Here is a 24543-nt window from a genome sequence, read left to right as displayed (position 1 = left end):
TGCAGGTAAGGGGCAGAGAGAGAGGGAGACACAGAATCCGAAGCAGGCTCCAGGCTCTGAGCTGTCAGCACAGAGCCTGACGTGGGGTTCAAACCCACGAACTGTGAGATCATGACCTGAGCCAAAGTCGGACGCTTAACAGACTGAGCCACCCAGGCACCCTCCTTTTCTTTCTTCTTACTCTTTGTTTTCAGAACAATCCCCGCTTTCCCTACATAGTGCCTCTGTGGAGGTATTTGTTTACATTAGTTTGTGGCCAGATCTCCTGTTGCTATTCTCCATCTAGAGGTTTGTGAGCATTAGTAGAATAGATTGGTCCTCCTCCTCAGGGCCAATTCCTTTTCTTTCTGTACTGAGAGTGTTAGTAGGTTGTGAAATGTGGGTGATAAAGTCCCAAAGCAGGGCACGTCTTTGTGTTGCTAAGCATGAGTTTTGTGAGCTTTCTGGGGGCCACTGACATGGAATGAGGAACATGGTCTGCCGCTGGTACTCACCCTCCATACAGGTGCTTCACGTCACCCCATTGAACCTGGTTTTCCTCATCTCTGGTGAGTTAATCATCTCTGAGTCCCTTTCAGCTTAAGAAATGAAGATTCCTTGGGATGGGTTCATTTCCAGCTGACCCTTCATTTGCAGATATTTGAAAAGAGTCAACTGGCAGACATTAATCAGTAGCCTCTCTTCGCAGTCTGACTGATGAGCTGAAAGGAGCTTTCTTGTCCGGTGTGATTCTGTTGGCTTGAGGAGGCTGGATTTATAGACATCAGGACCTGTAGCGGTTTGTGTCCATCAATGTTGTACTGATCGTACTGACAAAATGGGGATGCAGGGCCTTAGCACTGTTCCTGTGTTCCCACCCACAGCTTCCTTGAGGATGTTTGTAGCAGTATCTGCTCAGTTAAGAACGATTTGGAATTGTTCATTCATTCGATAGATTCGGGATGCTGTTCTGTGAGGCACTGTGTTGGTTGCGTGGGGGACACCAAATACAAAAACGTCCTTGCTACTGTAATACAACAGTCTAGAAAAAGAGGCACCGATAATTATAGCATAAAATAGGACATGGGAATAGTTCTGTGTTAAGCATTCTGGTGTCCTGAGGGTGGAAAAGTATCTTCCAATCGGGATAACTGGGGAAGGTACCAGAGTCCTTCGTAACGAGTACTGTGCGTGTCAAATGTTAGAATGGTGCCACTTACCCACCGAAGAGATTGGTAGTCCTGACCTGCCCTTTCTCCTCCCAGCTCAGCGTTGTCCTTCACCTGCGTGTGGTACTCTGTGATCATCACGGCGGGCATGGCCTACATCTTCCTCATCCAGCTGATAAACATCAGTTACAACGTCACCGAGAGGGAAGTCCAGCAGGCCCTTCGACAGAAGACAGGGCGCCGGCTCCTCTGTGGGCTCATCGTGGACACAGGCCAGTACAACCGGGGCTTCCTGCGGAACTGGTACCAGTTCTCCACCCTGGGTGCCCACCCCTTCCACCACCCTGCCGAGGACATTGTCTGAAGTGCCTTCCGTGTGGCTCTGCGAGGGGCGGCCCCTCCCTCTGCTCCCTCCCATTGTACACTTCAGTGTCCACGCAGGATGTTCGTTTTTATCCCCAGTTTCCTAAAGGCTGTATAGGGCCATGCTCAGGTTTAGACATTGGACTGGGAAGAAATGAAGTTTCCTGACTTCACCCTAAGAGATTTTTTTATCGAAGCAGTAAAAGAGCCATTCTTTTCCAGTCACCTTGTTAACTAACTCAGTCACCATATGGAAAAGGATGTGGATTGCTAATGCACAGATTGATAGAAGCAGTTCCCATCCATTACTAGGGGAGAAAGAGTTTGGATTAGGGTAGTTTCCAGTCCCTCTTTCAATTCCTGATAGCCATGTGACCCTTAGTTGAGTCACCTCCCCGAGTCTCAGGTTCATCTGTAAAGTGGGGGTACTAATAGCACCTGCCCTGGCTTACCTCACAGTCGTGAGGGTCGTGCGAGGGATGGGGTATGTGGAAAGCACTGGAAAATGACTAAAGCACTCAACAGGTTTGAAGTATTATTAGGAAGGTTCGAAGACTGAGAAAACTGTTTATAGATCAGAATACTGAAGCCAGAAGTATCAGAGTAATCCACTTTCAGCTTTTCAGAATGGAAGAAAGATCCTGAAATACCATATTGTACAGTTATGGCAACTTCTCTCTTTGAAGTATTAGACATTAACTACTCAAACGGGGTAGAGGATGACCAGATGGATTTACATGATCTTCTGATCTTGAAGGGACACTGGATAACAGTTACGATTACTGGTTGTGTAGTATACGCTGGTCTTGAATTCAGGTGATGAGTCCTTGTTTTTCATCTTATTTCTTATACATTTATTCTCTTTGGATTTACTCTACATAACTCTAAACTCCAATAGCCATTACTGTTTTTTCCCTCTTTCCATGCTTCACCTGGGAAGGTGCTAGAGCACTTAGGATGAGGCTGGAAGAGGAGAACAGACACCCCGTGGGGAGCATTTTACCCTCTTTCCTGGGTAGAGTGGCTGGTTACTATCAAGGGCTTGATTTTTTTTTTTTTTCCTCATGGAAGTAATTCAGATACTGTCGTTACAGCACTCAGTTGCAAAAACCAGTCTTCTGGCATTCACAGTTCTTCTGGCATGACCTCTCTGAGGAATTGACTGACATCTTCCTACTTGCACATTACTTCTCATTCACCGTTCCCTAGACAAAAGTATCTCACTTGGAGAGAAGAAACAGGGTATATGTGGTTTCCACTAATTAATGGACTACGATTCCTCCCTAGCTCTTCCTAAAATAATAAGTTGTCTCTTTAATTGTATCTTTAAACTGAAAATGTACAGAAGATTAAATACTTATAGAGAACGGGTCTATTCTGCCATGGAATTAGGATAAGGCGATTTTGGATGGGGAAAATACCATCTTGAATTATTTGGTTTTATACGCATACTTATTTTGCAGTCCCAAAGAAAATTCATGAGTCCTTAAATTTGCTTTGGCTTATAGCTTCATATAGGGGAAATATTGCCAGCTTTTCCCATCTTTCTGTGCATGCTGCCATAGTAAGAGGTTTATAAATGTCAAGAGGAAATACTGCTCCTTCCTGCAACTTTCCCTCTGGAGCTGGCACTGTCCCTAGTTCTGCCATGAAACGAAGCTGTCCTTAAGACACTCACCACATTTTTATATCAGGCTGGTCGCTGCTCTCCCCAGAGATGGATTGTTTAACCAATGAGAGGCTCCGTATTCCCCTGGGATGAGCCAAAGAGCAAGTCTGGGGATGTTAGCAGTCTGTGGTTTCTACCGTGATGCCCTTGCCCTGGCCCAGAGTCAAGCATTTGTTTGGAGTTAACGTTGGATCTGATAGGACTGATTCTTTTCTGTGTGAGTTTGAGAGAGTAATGATGTCAGGGACAGCACATGTGGCCAGAAACCTCTATTTGTCATCTCTTGAACACCAGATGTGTAGGCAACTGATTGTCTAAACAGTTGATGATAGAATTCATAGAAATGTTAGCATAGTCGGTAATTTGAGCCTCTTGCTAAATCTTTAACAGCCATCAAAACCAGACACAAAGAGGAGTAGTCCCCAAAAGATCAGGGTCATGTGGGAGGATTGAGAGCGACTGCCATCTTCATAACCGCGCAGCCTTCGAGTTTATCCGCATGGGGCCTCTCAGGCTCCCTCACCTGCAGGGCTCCTTATATATTATTCTGGCTGGTGGGAACTAAGAGGCTTGTTTTAAGTTCCTCGAGATCTTCATGATTGGTGTTTTTCAGAAGAAAGCTCAAACTTTTGAAAACTTCAGTGGTTGAGTGGGGGTAAAAGCCTACTGAAATATTTGCACCAAAAGGAGCAGCAGACAAGGGGCTCTTTGTGAGCAGGGTTTCTGCAGGCCCTCGTACACCTTTAGTCTACACTCCTAGATTCTTACATCTTGTTTATGACCTGGAACTATTTGAGGGATTTTTTTTCCCCCTTTTAAACGACAAGGCCTCTGTGAACAAATGGTTCCAGAGAAACATTTGGTGATAGTGGCCGTGGGGGAATTGTTCTGCAAACCTATAAACCAGCAGTTTGTTGGCCATAGAGGCAAGGCCCCCCTTCCCAACCTCAGCCTGTTAATGAACATATTGGATATGGAGCTTTATAAATGAGCTTCTATAATCGTGGTCATGCCATTGTGTATCATTCCTAGGGAAGAGAAATGAGTCCATTTGGAGGATTTAAGGGAAAAAGTAGTTAAGGATCGGGATTGCATGAAAGGAGAAAGTCCTTCAGTATTTAAAATGTTTTTTATGATACCCAAAGAGTACTTTGTGGTTACGGCGGAGCCCCCTGAAATGAACTGACCTTTAATAAGCCTTAAGTGAGTTTTAGGGACACTGCTGCTCACCTCACCTCAGCCACCTCTGTGTCTGCTTATGATGCTGGAAATCTTTGCCATTCAAGTAGTGTTGTCCTTTGGTGAATGAAGTAATTGTTATCTTCCACTGTGCCACCTGCCTAGCAGAAAGGCTGCTACAAACTTTCTCTTATGCAATAGTCCTTAGTACTTCTAATATTTTTAGTAAGAGAAAATTTTCTATACTAGAATCTTCCACTGCCAGAAAACAATGCCAGTAAGGTTTGCTGGAATACTGACCATCTGCTTAATAGACTTATTTCCTTTGGGTAGGAAATTAGCTTTTTATTACAAAACTAATATAAGCAAAAATACGACATCTAGAAGCACAGTCTTAACCAGGATGTTTAACAATGTTTTGTGAGCTTTAAGGGTCTCTTTAGATGAGGTAAGTAGGTTTATAGGACTTTATTTGAGCCACATTTTGGTACCCTGAATTTGAAAAAAAGAGAATTTCCTCAAACAAGCATGGGATGGTAGAGACTTTTGCTTGAGGCACCTGTGTGGAATCTGGTTTTCTGCCACGTTATATCAAACACTGCCAAGGTGATGCAGGGGGAGAAAGAGAGCTGTGCTTCGTGCTGAATAAAATCCCCCATGTTCTCCCCGGTGTTTGCTGTGGTGAATAGACACTTCTTGCAAAATCAGCTAAATGTAATCTTGTTGCTCATGGGCTGTTAACCTCACTTCAGTCGGCACCAAGTGCTTCACTGTAGTTTTAGCAGCAAAGACCCAGTGGTTAATGGAGCCAATTTTCTTAGAGGTTGTGGCCATTTCTGGCTACATTTCTGAGTTGGGCTTTTGACTTCCTGCTACTCCAGCCTTCCTGGTGGCACCTTTACTCCTAGAGAATTCATACTTTAAAGGCAAAGCTTTAAAAGCAGAGCTAGTCTGTTCTGGTTCCCAATGCGACAGACATCCTGTATTTCTTCCCACGGCACCACTGCCAAGACGTCACGTCACAGAACTTGGGAGCTCAACCTGCTGCGGGCCTGTGGTTTGCGGGGTTGGATGGTTTGAGTTGTTGGGGCAGTGGAGCCGTTTCACTTGATTACATTTCTGGGTCTGATGTTAGACTAAAGGACACCCAGGAATGTTTACTATTCAGTGTTTAATGTAACTGGCCCAGCAACGTGCGAGGGGATTCCCGACGCCAACTCTGGAGGCTACGGGCTAAACGTTTTGCACTGTTTTTATACTTGTGTTCATATCCTCTTATCACCTCAGACTCAGACACAAGGCCTTTTAAGTGGAGATTTAAAAAATTACTGCCATTTATGTAAAATAATGTACTGTGACCGAGTTGCTTAAATAGAAAATAAAGTGCTTTCTTTAAGGGAAATGGCGTTTCTTAGTGTGTCTCCTGAACTGTTTTGCTGTAAGGGAAGCCTGTGTCAGAGCTGGGCGGCTGCTTTGGCCACTGAGGGGTCCCCGTCCTGTGACCTAAGTTACCCCTAGTCCTGAACTGTCCTTTTCCTGCTGGTTACATTTTCTAGTTTTATAGGCCAGGCATCCTGCTTATTTGGACATTCAGCAGTAATATTTCTAATCATGTCTCAGGATAGTCCAGCAAGAAGCAGAGGTCACTGACAAAGTGATTTTCTCGTGTCTTTAGAAGGTTCCCGAAATAGGTAAAAAGTTTTCACTGGCCCAGTCACAATATGGGTTGCTAAAGACTCACTGTCTAATTTGATGCTTGAGGTGAAGGAGAAATAAAGGAATGCTTAAGAGAGAAAACCTAAGCTTTATGAGATTTACTTGGGCCCTTGGCATGTTGACTTAAGGGGCTCATCCTTCCTTATCTGCAGGCCTGGCACTGCCCTAAAGTTGATATTTGGCATCTGGGTGCTAATGGTCCCCAGGGTTCTGTGCTGCACCACACGCAAGGGTGGTGGAGGGTGATTTGGATGGAAAGAGATTAAGCACGAGTTCATTTCAGTCCCACTTTCTTTGGTGCCTATTGGTCTTAAAAAGAGTTTTTAGCTGACACCTGCATACTCACATGAAAGGAAAGGATGTGTGGGGACAGGGACTCTGTAGAAGAAATAAAGTTCGGTCGAGGGCGTTTTGTCAGTTCTGAGTAAATCCTCACATGTGTTCCGGAGACAAAGGATGGGGGTGGCTGTGCCAGTGGCACAACAGCACGTCCCTTCTAGGGAGCGAGAGACAACAGCGGTTTCTTGAACAGCAAACGCGGTTTTATTTTACCAGCTTAAAATTTCCAGTTACCAAACAGTAGTGACCTCGGAGCTGCAAGGGGCCTTCTGGTTTTACTGGGTGCCCTTCTCTATTATACTTAGATTTGTTACAGTAAACCTGTTGTTTGTGAGGAAGTGTTTTTTTCTAGCACGTAATTCAGACAGTCCACAGGAGAGCATTTTTCAGTGTTTATAGTCTTCTGCACCTTAAAGGTAAATCCTTCTTTGAATCAGAAGTATCTCCATACGTGGATCAAACTGAGCTAAAGACTAGAAGACAGACCGGGTGTATTACCTAGAAGCCGCAGCTGTGAGCATGAACACACACGTTAACAAACTTCCGGACTGCTTCTGATGGAGCCGTTGGCTTTTGGAATCCCCTTCACGCTGGTCAGGATGCTCCAAAGGGAGGGATCTCCGATGCCGCAGTTTCTCTGAAATGAGGGTCCACTGCCGGCCCTTTGCCACAGCTGCATGGAAGTCCGTCTGATACGTGCTTTTCCATCAGGGGTGGGCAGAAGGATGGGGCCTTGCAGCATGTCTGTTGCTGATGCTGACCTTCTAGACAACTGAGCACCTGTGACTCCTTTTCCAAATACTCACTACCTTTAATTTCTATCGAAGGTACATTTGTCAACGACCAATGTTAAACCATAAGGACACGTTTTCCTTCAAAGACTCAGGCAAGCAAACACTTGTCCCCTTTTAAAGTTTATGATGCTAAAAATATATAGGATACATTTGAACAGTTGAGCTTTAGACTGTTCTTCTGAATGCTCCTGCTGTGATGAATGCTTTAATGAATTAGCAATCCAAGAAGAGTCAAGGAAGTGAAAATTCCCCAGATAATTCCTCCAGTCCAAGAAGTATTTGACAGAACACAAAGCAGGCATATGCACATATGTGCGGATGGCCATCCCACACGCCGCACTGCGCGTGCACACCGTCCCCCAAGGACTCCTGGGACACGAGGGCCTGCGTCTGCTGCTGCCACGGGAGTCACGGTGGTGCGGGCATCTGGAAGTCTGGGAGAATTTCAGCTACCTTCCTGCGGAGTTGCTTTCGCCTTTCTTCTTTTATTCTTTCCTCTTTCATAGAGTTTGCAAACTTCTTCCACGTCTGAAATGTGATCCAGAGAATCCTCCTTTAAAAATAAAAAGTAAAAAAAGGTAAAACACCAAGGGAAAAGTTTACTTTCCATCAGTAGAAGAATAATTCTTTGAATAAAATGTTATATAAGAAATACGGAGATCAGAATCGGAATTCAGACAGAAGTGCTATGAAGAAAATTAAGCAGTGAAACAGGATGGAGTGACTGATGGGTTTTTATTTTTCATCCAGGGTCAGGGAAATCCTCTCTGAGGTGACATTTGAGTGGAGCACCCAGTGGCGTCTGAAAATGCAGGCCATGAGACATTCCGGGTGATGTGGTCACAGCCTGCACCTTGTGCTCAAGACAGAACCAGTGGACTGAGGGCTCCAGCAGTCAAACACCTCAAGGCAAAGATGCTGGAAACGCAAGTGCAGTACCACAGTCACAGACTGAGTCCCAGGCACTTAGACATATGGGCATACTTCATTTTATTGCATTTCACAGATAGTGCATTTTTTATAAACTGAAGGTTTATGGCAGCAACCCTGCACTGAGCCAAGTCAGTCGGCTCTGCTTTTCCAATAGCATTTACTTATACTTCGTGTTTCTATGGTGCATGTTGGTAATTCTCACAACATTTCAGGCATTTTCATTATCACAGTATTTGTTATGGTGATCTGGGATCAGTGACCTTTGATACTAACATTGTAACTGGGGCACCACAACCCATGCACAGACAAGGCGGCACACTTAAGTGATAAATGTGCGTGTTCTGACTGCTCGACTAGCCGTTTCCCCATCCCTCTCCTTCACCTCAGGCCTCCCTATTCCATGAGACACAACAATATTGAAATGAGGTCAGTTAATAACTGGCCTCCATGTGTTCAAGTGAAAGGAAGAGTCGCATGCCTCTCACTGCAAATCAGAAGCTAAAAATGATTAAGCTTAGTGAGGAAGGCACGTCTAAAGCCAAGAGAAGCCAAAAGCTAGGCGCCTTTTGCCAAATAGCCAAGTTGTGAATGCAAAGGAAAAGTTCTTGAAATTAAGATGCTTTTCCAGTGAACACGGGAATACCAGGAAACCAAAACAGCCTTATTGCTGATACGGAGAAAGTCTGACTAGTCTGGATAGAAGATCACACCAACCATGACATTCTCTTCAGCCAAAGCTTAAGCCACAGTAAGGCCCTAACTCAATTCTAGTTAGGCTGACAAGGATGAGGAAGCTGCAGAAGAAAAGTTGGAAGCTAGCAGAAGGTGGTTGCTGAGGTTTAAGGGGAAAATCCTCTCCATGACATAAAAGTGCGCAGTGAAGCAGCAGGTGCTGATGTAGAAGCTGCAGGAGGTTATCTGGAAGGTCTAGCTCAGATCAGTCATGAAGGTGGTAGCCATGCTAAACAACAGATTTTCAACGTAGATAAAACAGTCTCATTTTGGAAGAAACCATCCAGGATTTTCTTAGAGGAAGTCAGTGCCTGGCTTCAGAGCTTCAAAGCACAGGCTGACTCTCTCGTTAGGAGATAAGGCAAGTGGCGACTTGAAGTTGAAGCCAGTGCTCACTGACCATTCCAAGAACCCTAGGGCCTGTAAGAATTCTGCTAAATCCACTCTGCCTGTGCTCTGTAAATGGGACAACGAAGCCTGGACGGCAGCACATCTGTTAACAGCATGGTTTACTGAATATTTTAAACTCACTGTTGAGATCTATTGCTCAGAAAAAAAGATTCCTGGCAAAATATGACTGCTGATAATGCACTTGGTCGCCCAAGAGCTCTGAAGGAGACGGACAATGAGACTAATGTTTTCATACCTCTTTGTTTTTTTTTTATTAAAAAAAAATTTTTTTTTCAACGTTTATTTATTTTTGGGACAGAGAGAGACAGAGCATGAACGGGGGAGGGGCAGAGAGAGAGGGAGACACAGAATCGGAAACAGGCTCCAGGCTCTGAGCCATCAGCCCAGAGCCTGACGCGGGACTCGAACTCATGGACCGCGAGATCGTGACCTGGCTGAAGTCGGACGCTTAACCGACTGTGCCACCCAGGTGCCCCTGTTTTCATACCTCTTAACACAACATCCATTCTGCAGCCCATAGATCAAGGAGTAATTTTGACTTTCACGTCTTATTACCTAAGAAATACATTTCTTAGGGGCGCCTGGGTGGCTCAGTCGGGTTGAGGATCCAACTCTTGATTTCGGCTCATCGGGCTCTGTGCTGAGTGTGAAACCTTCTTAAGATTCTCCCTCTCCCCCTGCCCCTTCCACTTTCTCTCTCTCTTTAAAATAAAAAAACAAAAAATAAACATTTCTTAGGGCTGTACCTGCCATAGATAGTGATTCCTCTGATGGATCTGGGCAAAGTAAATTAACCTTCTGGAAAGGAGTCACTATTCTAGAGGTCATTAAGAACATTTGTGATTCACGGGAAGAGATCAAAATATCAGCATTTGCAGGAGTTTGGTAGAAGCTGATTCCAACCCTCTTGGGTGACTTTGTGGGGTTCAAGACTTGAGTGGAGGAAGTAACTGCAGATGGGATAGAAACAGCAAGAGAACTAGAATCACAAGTGGAGCCTGAAGATGGGACTGAATTGCTGCCATCTCATATAACGCTTTAACGGATGAGGAGTTGCTTCTTATGGATAAGCAGAGAAAGTGGTTTCTTGAGATGGGATCTACCCCTGTAAAGATTCCAAGAAGACTGGTGAAACAACAAAGGATTTGGAATAGGACATAAACTTGGTTGATAAAGCAGTGGCAGGGGATCAGAAGATCGACCCCAATTAAAAAAAAATTTTTTTTAATGCTTACTTATTTTTGAGAGAGAGTGCGCGTGAGCTGCGGAGTTGCAGAGAGAGGGAGACACAGAATCTGAAGCAGGCTCCAGGCTCTGAGCTGTCAGCACAGAGCCCAGCGCGGGGCTCAAACTCCCAAACCGTGAGATCAGGACCTGAGCTGAAGTCAGATGCTCAACTGACTGAGCCATCGACCCCAATTTTAAAAGAAGTTCTACTGTGGGTAAAATGTTATCAAACAGCATCATGTGCCACAGAGGAAATTGTTTGGGAGGGGAAGAGTCAGTTGATGCAGCAAACTTCACTGTTGTCTTAAGAAATTGCTACAGCCACCCCGGCCTTCACCAACCACCACCCTGATCAGTCAGCAATCATTAACATTGAGGCAGTTCCTCTACCAGGGAAAAGATTATGACTCCCTAAAAGCTCAGATGATGGTCAGACTTTTTTAGCAATAAAGTATTTTTAAATAAGGTATGTACATTTTTTTGAAGACATAGAATTCTATTGCATATTTAATAGTGACAGTGTAAACATAACTTTTAGAAGTACTGGGGAACTAAAAAATTCATTTGACTCATTCTGATATTTGCTTTATTGCAGTGGCCTAGAATGGAACCCACAGGATCTCTGAGGTGTGTCTGTATATAGTTTAAAAAGGCCACTGGTAACAGGGGCGCCTGGGTGGCGCAGTCGGTTAAGCGTCCGACTTCAGCCAGGTCACGATCTCGCGGTCCGTGAGTTCGAGCCCCGCGTCGGGCTCTGGGCTGATGGCTTGGAGCCTGGAGCCTGTTTCCGATTCTGTGTCTCCCTCTCTCTCTGCCCCTCCCTCGTTCATGCTCTGTCTCTCTCTGTCCCAAAAATAAATAAAACACGTTGAAAAAAAAATTTCTTTTAAATAAAAAAAGGCCACTGGTAATATCACCTCCAGTAACAAAAACAGCCTTGAATTTCAGTTAAGAAAAGATTACCCTGATGTCAATTTCTGGAATCACAGTTTTGGAGGGTCACATGTTGCAGCTAGGGAGACCTGCAGTGGCCTTTTAGGATAACGCAACTACCTGCACACTGGGAATGAGAAGGTAAGCCAGATGGTCTCCGCCCACACAGGGAGTTAACCTGGTGAACAGATCAGTGCAGTGAGGAGCTACCATGGTGCAGATAAGCACAGGGTACTCACCAGTCTTGTGGTGAGGAGCATCTGAAATTTTTGAAAGAGAATGAACGGAGTTTTTGTCAGACAAAAGGCTTTTCTAGAAGACGGCATGTCTTGAGTAAAGACAAAGAGGCAAGAACAGCATGGTGTGGAGAAGGAATTACAAATAGAGTTATGTTGTGGAAACAAAAATGCAGAGTAGCTGAGTTTATATTTTCACAACTAGAGGCATAGATGGGATTTATTCTGGCTTCTTGACTCTCTCACAAAACCCTAGAAGGCATCACAGTCCCCATTAGTTCCGTGGCTGATGGTTATTTGCTCTTTCTGATATTGGTGATTTTTGTTGGTGGAAGTTAAGCACAAAAAGGCTTCAAGGAGTGCAGCTACATTTGCTTTCTTCCTTCTCCTATCCAGTTCTCCATCTACTGTCCTCAGCTGTCTGGCCACCCAGGCCTCGACCGTGTCTTCCGACTCTTACCTCTGTTCACATCTTTCTCCTGGCTCCCCTCCCCCTTTCTGACTTGTACATTTTATCTCCTACTGTTCTGCCCTAATGGAAATGGTCTGCCCCCTCGAGAAAAATCTTCCTAGACTATCTTTGCCTGCATTTATCTTTCTTTCCTCTGAACTCCTCTTACAGCACATGGTCACAATCATTGGTTTCGCACTTATTTATGGTCTGTATATAAGCATGTATCTATCTACTCTTCATTTTCTGCTGAATTATGGGAGCCAGACACCATGTTATTAGGCATTTTTTATGCTTGGCAAGTAGGTCTTGATAGATGACATGTGCATGTATTGTGTTAACAAATGTGTTGTGAGTCACCAACATAAGAATTCTTAACGTGAAGTCCACAGATTCTTTGACATTTTGTGTAACATTGTATGAGATGTGCATATGCCCATTTCTGGGGGTGTAGTAGGTCTGTGACTGTTATTCCTATGAAGGGGCCTATCATTCCAAAATGCTTCAGAACTATAGATAGTACTGAGGCAATATCAGAAATATAAGTACTTCTCTGTCACTTGTTCCAGTCTTTGTTTTAAAGTTTATTTTGGGCGCTGGGCGCTTGGGTGGCTCAGTCAGCTAAGCATCTGACTCTTGATTTCAGCTCAGGTCATGATCTCACGGTTCATGAGTTTGAGCCCCTTGCTGGGCTCTGTGCTGACAGCACATAGCCTGCTTAGGACTCTCTCTCTCCTCCTCTCTCTACCCCTCCCCAGTTTGCTCTCTCTCTTTCTCTCTCAAAATAAACAAACAACAAAAAATAAACTATATTTTGTCTGCTGTAAGTATCGCTACCCTGGCTTTCTTTTCACTTCCATTTGCATGATAAATGTTTCTCCACCCCCTCATTTTCAATCTGCAAGTGTCTTTAGGTCTGAAATGAGTCTCTTAAAGGCAGCATATAGATAGGTCTTGCTTTTTTATCCATTCCATCCTATGTCTTTTGATTAGAGCATTTAGTCCATTACATTAAAAGCAATTATTGACAAGTATGTACTTATTGCCATTTTGTTACTTGTTTCATGGTTATTTTTGCAGTTCTTCTCTGCTCCTTTCTTCTCTTGCTCTCCTCTCATGGTGTACTGGCTTTCTTTAGTGACATACTTGGATTCATTTCTCTTTATTTTTTGCATATCTATTACCAGGTATCGATTTGTGGTTACTGTTAGGTTTATATATAACATCTTCTGCATATAGCAGTCTGTATTAAATTGATGGTCACTTAAGTTTAGAACCCATTCTAAAAGCATTAAATTTAAAAAATAAAAATAAGGGGAACCTGGGTGGCTCAGTCGGTTAAGCATCCAACTTCAGCTCAGATCATCTCATGGGTCCTGAGTTCAAGCCCCACACTGAGCTCTGTGCTGAGGGCTCAGAGCCTGGAGCCTGCTTCTGATTCTGTGTCTCACTCTCTCTGTACCCCTCCCCCATTCATACTCTCTCTCTCTCAAAAATAAACATTAAAAAGAATAAAAGTAAAAAAAAATAATAAAAGTATGAAATTTTTATCTACCCCACCTTGGTTTAGGTATATTGTGTCATACTTTACATTTTTTAATTTTGTGAATCTCTTGACCAATTTTTTAAAAATGATTATTTTTGAGAAAGAGCATGAGTGGGAGAGGGGCAGAGAGAGAGGGAGACAGGATCTGAAGCAGGCTCTGTGCTGACAGCAGAACGCCTGCTGCGAGGCTTGAACTCACGAACCATGAGATCATGACCTCAGCCGAAGTTGGATGCTTAACTGACTGAGCCATCCAGGTGCCTGTCTTGACTGATTGTTATAGATATGCTTAATTTTACTGCTTTTGTGCTTCCTGCTTTTCTTACTCCTGCTTATGGTCTTTCCTTTCCACTCAAAGAGTTCCCTTTAACAGTTCTTGTAGGGCTGGTTTAGTGGTGATGAATTTCTTTAATTTTTGTTTTGGTCTGGGAAACTCTATCTCTCCCATTCTGAATGATGGCCTTGTTGGATAGAATATTGGTAGTTGTAGATTTTTGCCTTTTACCACTTTGAATGTATCATACCACTCCCTTCTGGTCTGCAATACTTCTGCTAAAAGATCAGCTGATAGCTTTATGGGGTTTTCCTTGAATGTAACTTTTCTTTTGCTGATTTTAAAACTCTCTTTATCACTACTCTTTGCCATTTTAATTACCGTGTGTTATGGCAGAGACAAAGAAGCGTACTACCTAATCATAAAGGGAACAATCCAACAAGAAGATATAACGATTAATTATGCACCCAACAAGAGAACACCTAAATACATAAAGCAGCTAATAACAAACATAAAGGAAGTAATCAATAGTAATACAATAATAGTAGGGGACCTTAACACCCCCCACTTTTATCAATGGATAGATCATCCAAACAGAAAATCAAAGAAACAATAGCTTGGAATGACATATTGGACCAGATGGATCTAACAGATATATTCAGAACATTCCATCCTAAAACAGCAGAATATGTATTCTTTTCAAGTGTACATGGAACATTCTCCAGAGCAGATCAGATGTTAGGCCACAAACCAAGTCTCAACAAATTCAAAAATATCAAAGTCATACCATGCATCTTTTCTGACCACAATGCCATGAAATTAGAAATCCACCACATGAAAAAATCTGGAAAGACCACAAATACATGGAGGTTAAATAACATGCTACTAAACAATGAAAGAGTCAATGAAGAAATCAAACAGGAAGTCAAAAAATACATGGAGGCAAATGAAAATGAAAATAGAATGGTTCAAAATGTTTGGGATGTAGCCAGAGCTGTTCTGAGAGGGAAGTTTATACAGCACAGACGTACTTCAAAAAGCAAGAAAAATCTCAAATAAACAACGTAACCTTACACATAAGGGAGCTACAACAAGAAGAACAAACAAAGCCCAAACCAGAAGAAAATAAGAAAGGCTAGAGCAGAAATAAATGACATAGAAACTAAAACACAAAACAAAAACACAAGAAACAACACAACAGAACACATCAGTGAAACCAGGAGATCATTCTTTGAAAAGATCAACAAAATTTAATGACCCAGGCTCATTAAAAAAAAAAAAAAGAGGACTCAAAATCAGAAATGAAAGAGGAAAAATAACAACCAATAGCACAGAAATACAAAGAATTATAATACTATGAAAAACCATATGCCACCAAATTGGACAACCTAGAAGAAATGTGTAAATTCCTAGAAACATAGAAAATTTGAACAGACCAGTTACCAGCAATGAAATTGTATCAGTAAAAAACTCCCAACAAACAAATGTCCAGGACCAGACAAACTCACAGGTGAGTTCGACCAAACATTTAAAGAGGAGTTGATAACCTATTCTTCTCAAACTATTCCAAAAAATAGTAGAGGAAAGAAAGCTTCCAAATTCATTTTATGAGGCCAGTATTAAACACATACCAAAACAAGATAAATACAATACAAAAAAAGAGAACTAAAGGCCAATCTCTGAGGAACATAAATACAAAAATCCTCAAAACACTAGCAAACTGAATCCAACAATACATTAAAAAAAACATTCACCACAATCAAGTGGTATTTATTCCAGTGATGCAAGGGTGGTTCAATATGTGCAAATCAGTGTGATACATCATATCACTAAGAGAAAGGATAAAAACCATATGATCATTTTGGTAGATGCAGAGAAAGCACTTGACAAAGTATGACATTCATTCATGATAAAAACCCTCAACAAAGTAGGTTTAGAGGGAACATACTTCAACGTAATAAAGGCTGTATATGGAAAACCCACAAATAACATACTCAATGGTGAAACACAGAGCTTTTCCTTAAGATCAGGAAATAAGAGAAGGATGTCCATTCTCACCATTTTTGTTCAACATAATATTGTTGAACACAGCAGTCAGTCAAGAAAAAGCAATCAGTCACAGCAATCAGATAAGAAAAAGAAATAAAAAACATCAAAATTGGTAAGGAAGAAGTAAAACTTTCACTATTTGAAGATGATTGATACTACCTATAGAAAACCCTCAAGACCCGACCAAAAAACTAGAACTGATAAATGAATTTATTAAGGTCACAGGATACAAATTCAATATACAGAAATCCATTGCATCTCTATACACTGACAATGAAGTAGCAGAAAGAAATTAACAATCCCATTTACAAGTGCACCAAAAATAATAAAATACCTAGGAATAAACTAAGGAAGTGAAAGACCTGTACTCTGAAAACTAAACATGCATGAAAGAAATTGAAGATTACACAAACAAATGGAAAGATATTCCATGCTTATGAATTGGGAGAACAAAACAGATTTAATGCAATCCCTATCAAAATACCAACAGCATTTTTCACAAAACTGGAACAGATAATCCAAAAATTTGTATAGAACCACAAAAGACTGAATAGCCAAAGCAGTCTTGAAAAAGAAGAACAAAACTGAAGGTATCACAATCCCAGATTTCAAAATATACTACAAAGCTGTGGTAATCAAAACAGAATGGAACTGGCACAAAAATAGACACACAGATCAATGGAACAAAATAGAGAACTCAGGAATAAACCCATGATTATATGGGCAGTTAATCTTCAACAAAGGAGGCAAGAATATACAATGGCAAAAAGTCTCTTCAATAAACATATTGGGTAAACTGGACAGTTTATGCAAAAGAAAGAAACTGGACCACTTTCTTACACCATACACAAAAATTCAACATGGATTAAAGACCTAAATGTGAGTCCTGAAACCATGAAAATCCTAGAAGAGAGCACAGGCAGTTATTTCTTGGATATTAGCCATAGCAACATTTTTCTAGATATGTCTCGTAAGGCAAGGGAAACAAAAGCAAAAAGAAACTATTGGGACTACATCAAAATAAAAAGCTTCTGCAAAGAAAACAATCAACAAAACAAAAAGAAAACTTATTGAATGGAGAAGATATTTGTAAATGATATATCAAATAAGGGGTTAGTACCCAAAATATATAAAGAACTTACAATTTCTCACACACACACAATCCAATTTAAAAATGGGCAGAAGACATGAAAGACCCATTTCTCCAAAGAAGACATACAGATGGCAAACTGGCACATTAAAAGATGCTCAGCATCACTCATTATCAGGGAAATGCAATCCAAACCACAATGAAATATCACCTCACACCTGTCAGAATGGCTAAAATTGAAAACCCAAGAAACAACAAATATGGGCGAGGATGTAGAGAAAAAAGGAACCCTTGTGCACTGTTGGGAATGCAAACTAGTATAACCACTGGAAAACAGTATGGAGGTTCTTACCACAATTGAAAACGGAACTACCTTATGATCTAGTAATTCCACTACTGGGTATTTACCAAAAGTGTGAAAACACTAATTTGAAATTATATGCACCCCTATGTTTATTGCAGCATTATTTACAATAGCCACAGTATGGGGGCACCTGGGTGGCTCAGTTGGTTAAGCGTCCGACTTTGGCTCTGGTCATCATCTCACGGTTCGTGGGTTCAAGCCCTGTGTTGGGCTCTGTGCTGACAGCTCAGAGCCTGGAACTGCTTCAGATTCTGTGTCTCCCTCTCTCTCTGCCCCTCCCCCATTCATGCTCTGTTTCTGTCTCAAAAATAAACATAAAAAAATTTAAAAAAAACCAAAAAACAATAGCCACATTATGGAAGCAACACAAGTGTCCATCTGTGGTATATATATGATGAAGTATTTATGAAGGCCATAAAAAAGAATGAAATCTTGCCATTTGCAACAACATGGATGGATCTAGAGGGTATAATGCTAAGTGAAATAAGTCAGAGAAAGACAAATACCACAATTTCACTTACATGTGGAAAACAAAACAAAGAAAAAAGGAGACAAACAGCTCCCTCCTGCAGGCTCTTAAATATAAAGAACTGGTGGTTACCAGAGGGGAGAGGGGTATGGGAATGGATAATACAGGTGAAGGGGATTAAGGGTGCACTTATTGTTATGAGCCCTGAGTAATGTATAGAATTGTTGAATCACTATATTGTACATCTGAAACTAACACTATATGTTAATTATACTGGAATTAAAAGAAAAACAATGAGGATAACAATAATTGCTTAATCATGGAGATGTCATTTATCCAATGCCATCACATATGTAAAACAAATAGAATAGTATCTATAGTATAAAAATATAAATATATACCAGTTCATCTGAGAGGCACTGGACAGGCATACAGCTGAGCTCTAACTGCAGAACTACACAGGAAGTAGTGATAATGAGACACTTAGGTCTGGCTGACATCCCCACCAAGTATAAAATTCCAGATTTATAAAATTAGAAATCTATATGTAATTATAAAGTAATATATTGAGAAGTGATACAGATATATAAGATTACACCTCATGCTCTTATTAGGATCATGTGACAGAATTACTGCAACTTTAAGGTGAGGCCTCACACTTAACAAATGTCTCTCTTTCCTTCTCTTTCACCCACAGCTTTTCTAGACAATATTCTTTCATTCATACAACACTGAATAAGAACTTTGAATATCAACTTGTTAAAGGTCCTTTTAAAAGACCCGTGACTAAATTACAGTGTCATTCCTGTAAGAAAATCTGTTCATTTATGTACCAAGTATCTACTGTGCACCCGTGTACTGGGCATTGTCACACACTGAAAACACAGTAGTGAGCCAGATGTGGCCCTTCCACTGCTGGAAGGGACAGACAATAAATGTGTAAACAATAAATTATGTAATTTCAGAGAGTCTCAAGTGCTGTGAAGAAAACAGGGCATGTCAGTGGATAGACAGGAGATGGGGTGGTCAGGGAGGTGCATTGATCCAGGTCATGTGAAAGCTGTGAAAACTGTGAAGCAGACATGAGGTTTGTCTGAGGAACACCAGGAGGCCAATGGGGCTGGTGACCGGGGAATGGAGCAAAGAGCGAAGCCATGAGTTTTCCGCGATGCTTTTATATCAAATAGACACTGGTCGAGAATTTATTTCTTATTGAATGTGTGGATTCCCACATTGATTTCATAACTGAATATTCAGTGAATAGGACCACTATTTTACTACTATATTTTATAGTTTACATTGAATTAGATTGAATTAGAAAACTGGGGAAGGAGATGGATATAGCAAGAAGAGAATGGTTTGGAGTCAGAAAGCCTGAATCAGAGGCCAGGCTCCACCATTTGTTATTTGTGTGCCTTGGGCAGTTTACCTATCTGCTTGTAGCTTCAGTCTCCTTGCCTGAAAAGGGAAACACTGACACTGTACCCCACCCTCTGGTGTGTGCGAAAGCCCTCTCTTAGCTGTCCTGTGCAGCCGCCCCAGTAAGTCTCTCAGTCTGTACATGGCAGCCGAGAAACAGAAAGAAAAGTGGACAAACAAGATGTTTAATAACAACACATTAATAATGACAGTAAACAAAACATAGCTATTATTTGGGGCTAAGCACACTAAGTGAGGTACTGTGTTAGCCTGTTTAGTCTTCTCAACAACTCCCTAAGATTGGTTCTGTTGTTATTCTCATTTTACAAACGGAATGAGGAGGCTTCAAAAGGTTATTTATCCAGGGTCACATGAGGAAACTTCAACCTTCAAACTGAAGTGTTTATTCAAAGGCAAATCCTCTGAGTACCCTTTCTCATTGCTTACTTTTATTTTATTTTATTTTATTTTATTTTATTTTATTTTAATTATTTATCTATTAGTCTTTTATTTATTTTTGAGAGAGAGAGAGAGAGAATGCGAGCAGGGGAGGAACACAGAGAGAGGAAGACTCCAAAGAGTCTCCAAAGAGAGAGGAAGAATCCAAAGCAGGCTCTGTGCTGGGGCACTTGGGTGGCTCAGTCGGTTAAGCATCCGACTTCAAGTCAGGTCATGATCTCGCAGCTTGTGAGTTCGAGCCCTGCGTTGGGCTCTGTGCTGATGGCTCAGAGCCTGGAGCCTGCTTCAGATTCTGTCTCCCTAACTCTCTGCTCCTCCCCTGTTCACGCTCTGTCTCTCCCTTTCTCTCAAAAATAAAGGTTAAACAAAAATTAAATGTTCAAAGCAGGCTCCGTGCTGTCAGCACAGAGCCTGACTTGGGGCTCAAACTCATGAACCACGAGATCATGACATGAGCTGAAGTCGGACGTTTAACCGACTGAGCCACCCAGGCGCCCCTCTTTGCTTATTTTATTTTAGACAAAATTAGAATCAACTTACTGAGGTTTTCCCAGCCCACAGATTTCAGTAACCTGTAAATTAAACAAGGGTGAGCAGGCTTTGTTGGTGGTGGGCACCCGCAGCAACAAGATAGGAACACTTTTATAAAAACCAGACACTCACATAGGCACATACACACAAATGAAAACAAAGCAACCAAAAATGAATCTGGGTGTAATGAGGAAAGGGTCACTTTTCTACCTACACAACAATCTTGCCACCTCAGAGCTTAGAGATATATGCCCACCACATTATGCTCATAAGCAATGACAACCGATCACCAAAACATAGGTCATTTATTTACTCTCAAAGGGAAGTATGTAATGAAATTTAGAACATTTCTATCCAAAATGCCTAAAAGTAGAAAACCAAGAAAAAACTTACATAGAATAGCTTATTCTGCAAGGACACTGGATTAAATGAAACATCACTGTACTATAAAAATATGGCAATGTGATTTCACTTATATAAAGTTCCAAACCAGGCAACATGAAATTATAGCCTTGAAGGCTTCATCCTTAGGTCAAAGGGAAAATAAACACAAAGATGTGCTTGTTGTTTTTTTTTTTTTATTAAATTTTTTTTCAATGTTTATTTTTGAGAGAAAGAAAGATGGAGCGCGAGCAGGGGAGGGGCAGAGAGAGAGGGAGACACAGAATCCGAAGCAGGCTCCAGGCTCCCAGCTGTCAGCACAGAGCCCAACGTGGGGCTCAAACTCATGGATGGTAAGATCATGACCTGAGCTGAAGTCGGATGCTCAACCGACTGAGCCACTCAGGTGCCCCAGGATGTGCTCATTATTTAAAAGTCAGGAGAGTAGTTTACCTTTAGGAGGGAAGGGCAGGGCTTGCAATTAGGAAGTTGCCCGTGGGGATTTGTAGGGGCCAGCAATGTCCTGTTTCTTGACCTGAGTGATGGTGACACGAGTGTGCAATTCACAGTAATTCAGTAGGCTGTATTTGTATGATTGATTTAAGCACACTTTTCTATATTTGTGTTATATTTCACAATAAATGTTAAAATAATTGAACTTAAAAGATAAACCTATATGACTAATAAAGTATACGATACATTTTGCTCAGGTGTGTTTCATGGATTTCCTATCGTTTTATCCTCTGGGAAGCCCCTGTGAGGTAGAGAGGTAGAGAGGGCAGGCATCCTCCTCCTCATTTTAAGACTGGGACCCTGGAGCTCTAGGAGTTCACTGCCTTGCCTTCATCCTTGTAGTCAGTGGGCAAGCTAGGACTCTTACCCTTCTCTGGTATCTTCGAGTGTCCAGCTCTCCTAGCCCCCACCTCATCTTTCAGACATATTCTGGGCATAGAATATACTCCAGAGCAGGGGTGCCTGGGTGGCTTAGCTGGTTAAGTATCTGACTCTTAATTTTAGCTCAGGTCATGATCTTAGGGTGGTGAGATGGATCCCTATGTCAGGCTTCATGCTGAGTGTGGAATGTGCTTAAGATTCTCTCTCCCTCCCTCTCTGCCTCCCTCCAACTTGTGTCTTGATTGCTGTTTTTCTCTCTGTAAAATACAAAAAAAAAAAAAAAGGGCGGGGGGGCTCCTGGGTGGCTCCTGAGTGTCCGACTCTTGATTTAGGCTCAGGGCATGATCTCACCATTCCTGAGATCGAGTCCCACATCAGTCAGGCTCCATGCTGTCAATGTGGAGCCTGCTTGGGATTCTGTCTCTCTCTGCCCCTTCCCCGCTCATGTTCTCTCTCTCAAAATAAATAAATAGGGGCGCCTGGGTGGCGCAGTCGGTTGAGCGTCCGACTTCAGCCAGGTCACGATCTCGCGGTCTGTGAGTTCAAGCCCCGCGTCGGGCTCTGGGCTGATGGCTCGGAGCCTGGAGCCTGTTTCCGACTCTGTGTCTCTCTCTCTCTCTCTCTCTGCCCCTCCCCCGTTCATGCTCTGTCTCTCTCTGTCCCAAAAATAGATAAACGTTGAAAAAAAAAAAAAAACAAAAACAAAAACAAAAAAAAATAAATAAATAAACATAAAACAATATATTGCAGAGCAGCTGTGAAGTCTGAGTGAATTTTCTCAGAAATCAGAACCTCACCTGTCACTATGTTCCACCGCAATCTTGTGCTTGCTCTGGGAATCAGTCTTGGCCTCCCTGACCACGTTAAACCAGGCCCTGAACATCTTCTTCTGAAGAAAATGTACACACAGTTTTCGTATGTCTTCCTCCAGTTCGGTCATGTACTAGGGATGAGGACGGGAATAACAGTGAGACAAATAATATCATAAAGAATTGGAACAAATAAGCAGTACAAAAGAGAATTGAAGCAAACACAAAACAAAGGAAGAAAGGACACTGGAGGCAGAAGGAGAAAAAGACAACATGGCAGCCAAGATAATATCCTCTGCAATGTATTAAACAATAATGGAACCAGAGGTGTAGAAACAATTATAAGCCTGGGACGGGGGTAGGGTTCTAGTAAAATCACTTGAGCAATTATGGGACAAGAAACAAGAAATGAGTATAAAAACAAAAGCTGATGTAATGATACATTACACTTTATACAGCTTATGAAACTGTGAAATGTTTTATACTAAGAATTGATTTGACATTTTCATATTCATTTCAAAGCAAGGAACTGAATTGACTATTCTATATTCTTGAAAAACCAATGATTATGGACATCTGGATTGCATCTGATTTTCTTACATGGGACTGAGCAGGGACATGTATTTAAAGCATCCTTCCCTGTGGCCTTACCTGTAGCCAGCTCCGGATAACTCTCCTAAGCAATATCTGGCAATAAAATCGATCAGCCCAGGCTGTCTTCCTAGCCAGGCTTTCCTGACTATACTGGAGCCAAGACAACAGGCATTTTCTCTGTAGAGCCAAAGAGTGATGTTCTTCTGCCACCTGGAGAAGTTTTTAAATGAGAAAAGGAAATTATTCCTTATATGGTTAATCATTTAAGAAAGCACAAATCACCTTAGCAAACGATGCTATAAAACACATGTAGGTAGTTGTAGAGGTAAGAATACTAAGGACATTCAGACTATGTCCTAAGAGCTTTGACTACTGACCCTTTTTTATGGGGGTTTTAGATTCACATCATGTATAGCCTTTCAGCGATGACTCCCTAAAGACCACAGTGACTGGGTGGTTATTAGGGAAATGGAATGAACCTCCAAAGCCATATTTCACTTGCACCGAGTTTTGAAGTGAGTAGCTGACATTGTCAGTTTGTTCTCCTGGAGCTTAGACAGCAACTCCGTAATAAACTTCTCTAGTATGTACTTAACCACCATCTAACTGAAGAAATGCCAATACTTTCAATTAGTTTTATAGTATGAGCTGTCACCAGAATTGAAATTTAGACATTATCAATAAACCACAAAAACATTTGATAGGAAAATAACATGATGAATAATTTAATGTCTTACCAACTTAAAAGGTTCAGAGCATCATTCTATCAAAACAAACATGTAACTCAGAGTTTATGGGTTTTAAAAGGTAACTGTTACATTCTTTTAAGAGGCAGGAGGGAAAAATCCTTCTCTCTCAATCCTGTCCAGACAATTAGAAATTTTCCCAAGCCTTGTCTAGCTATCCAGCACTGTGAATGATCCAAGCGAATCTCCTGACAGTCATATTTCTTGGTCAAAATAACCATCCAGGAGGCCATTGTGGCCCTTGAGACCACTGCCTGTCCTCACTCATCCTGGCCTGGGAGCCGAAAGGCAAGGGGAGCCTCCTATTCTCCCTGATTTTTATTCTCTGGGAAAACAGAGAACCAAGAAGAAAAAGATTATCAGAAAATCCCATGGAAATTCTGAAAATGGATGTTGGAATAAATAGCATATAGCATATATGAGTTTAAGGGAAAAGCTAAATAACCCTTCTGAAAAGATGTTACAAACAAGCCAGGAACTGTTGAACTGGACCTTTCTTTTTTCTATCTCTTCTGGAAGCCAACTCTGATGGGTAAAGAAGCAACCCCTTCCTTTTACTGTCCTCCAGAACTTTTTCTTTTACTTCATTTTACTTTTTAAGTTTCAACTGGTGGTTGTTGTCTTCACAAATACTCTGATTCTTACACAGTTCAAAGGAATGCCAGATCTGGGCAGGGTTTCTGGCAGAAACGGGTGCCACACTTTAGCTTTGTAACCAATGTGCTGTGTAACTTAGAGCACGTCCGCTCTCCTCTCTAAGGCTCAGTTCTCTTATTACATATTGAAA

The 24543-nt window shown here is 41.8% G+C and overlaps 2 protein-coding genes across 10 annotated transcripts in view; one reads left to right on the top strand and one right to left on the bottom strand.

Moving 5' to 3' along the window:
* Window positions 1–24543, top strand: part of ZDHHC23 (zinc finger DHHC-type palmitoyltransferase 23) — a 37532-nt gene that overhangs the window by 6303 nt on the left and 6686 nt on the right. For 3 of the 5 annotated variants that reach the window (XR_007155496.1, XR_007155495.1, XM_047874272.1), the window contains exon 4: window positions 1245–1420. Coding sequence is in view for 3 of the 5 variants with exons in the window: in XM_047874272.1 (XP_047730228.1) it covers window positions 1245–1420 (176 nt within the window). In the remaining 2 variants the exon portion in view is untranslated. Of the gene's footprint in view, window positions 1–1244; window positions 6128–24543 lie in introns of those variants that run through there. The other 2 variants (XM_047874275.1, XM_047874273.1) reach the window with 1 other exon arrangement.
* The window catches only part of CCDC191 (coiled-coil domain containing 191), a 90300-nt gene continuing 72352 nt past the window's right edge, over window positions 6596–24543 (bottom strand). For all 5 annotated transcript variants that reach the window (XM_047874264.1, XM_047874267.1, XM_047874266.1 and 2 more), the window contains 3 exons: window positions 23068–23220; window positions 22405–22550; window positions 6596–7761 (listed from right to left, as the gene is read on the bottom strand). In XM_047874264.1, the coding sequence (XP_047730220.1) occupies window positions 7617–7761; window positions 22405–22550; window positions 23068–23220 (444 nt within the window). In that variant the 3' untranslated portion in view covers window positions 6596–7616. The remainder of the gene's footprint in view (window positions 7762–22404; window positions 22551–23067; window positions 23221–24543) is intronic.

Source organism: Prionailurus viverrinus, chromosome C2 (genome assembly GCF_022837055.1).
Source record: "Prionailurus viverrinus isolate Anna chromosome C2, UM_Priviv_1.0, whole genome shotgun sequence".
Taxonomy (NCBI): Eukaryota; Metazoa; Chordata; class Mammalia; order Carnivora; family Felidae; genus Prionailurus; species Prionailurus viverrinus.
Note: the sequence above shows the minus strand (reverse complement) of the source record. Positions and strands in the feature narration are given on the sequence as shown.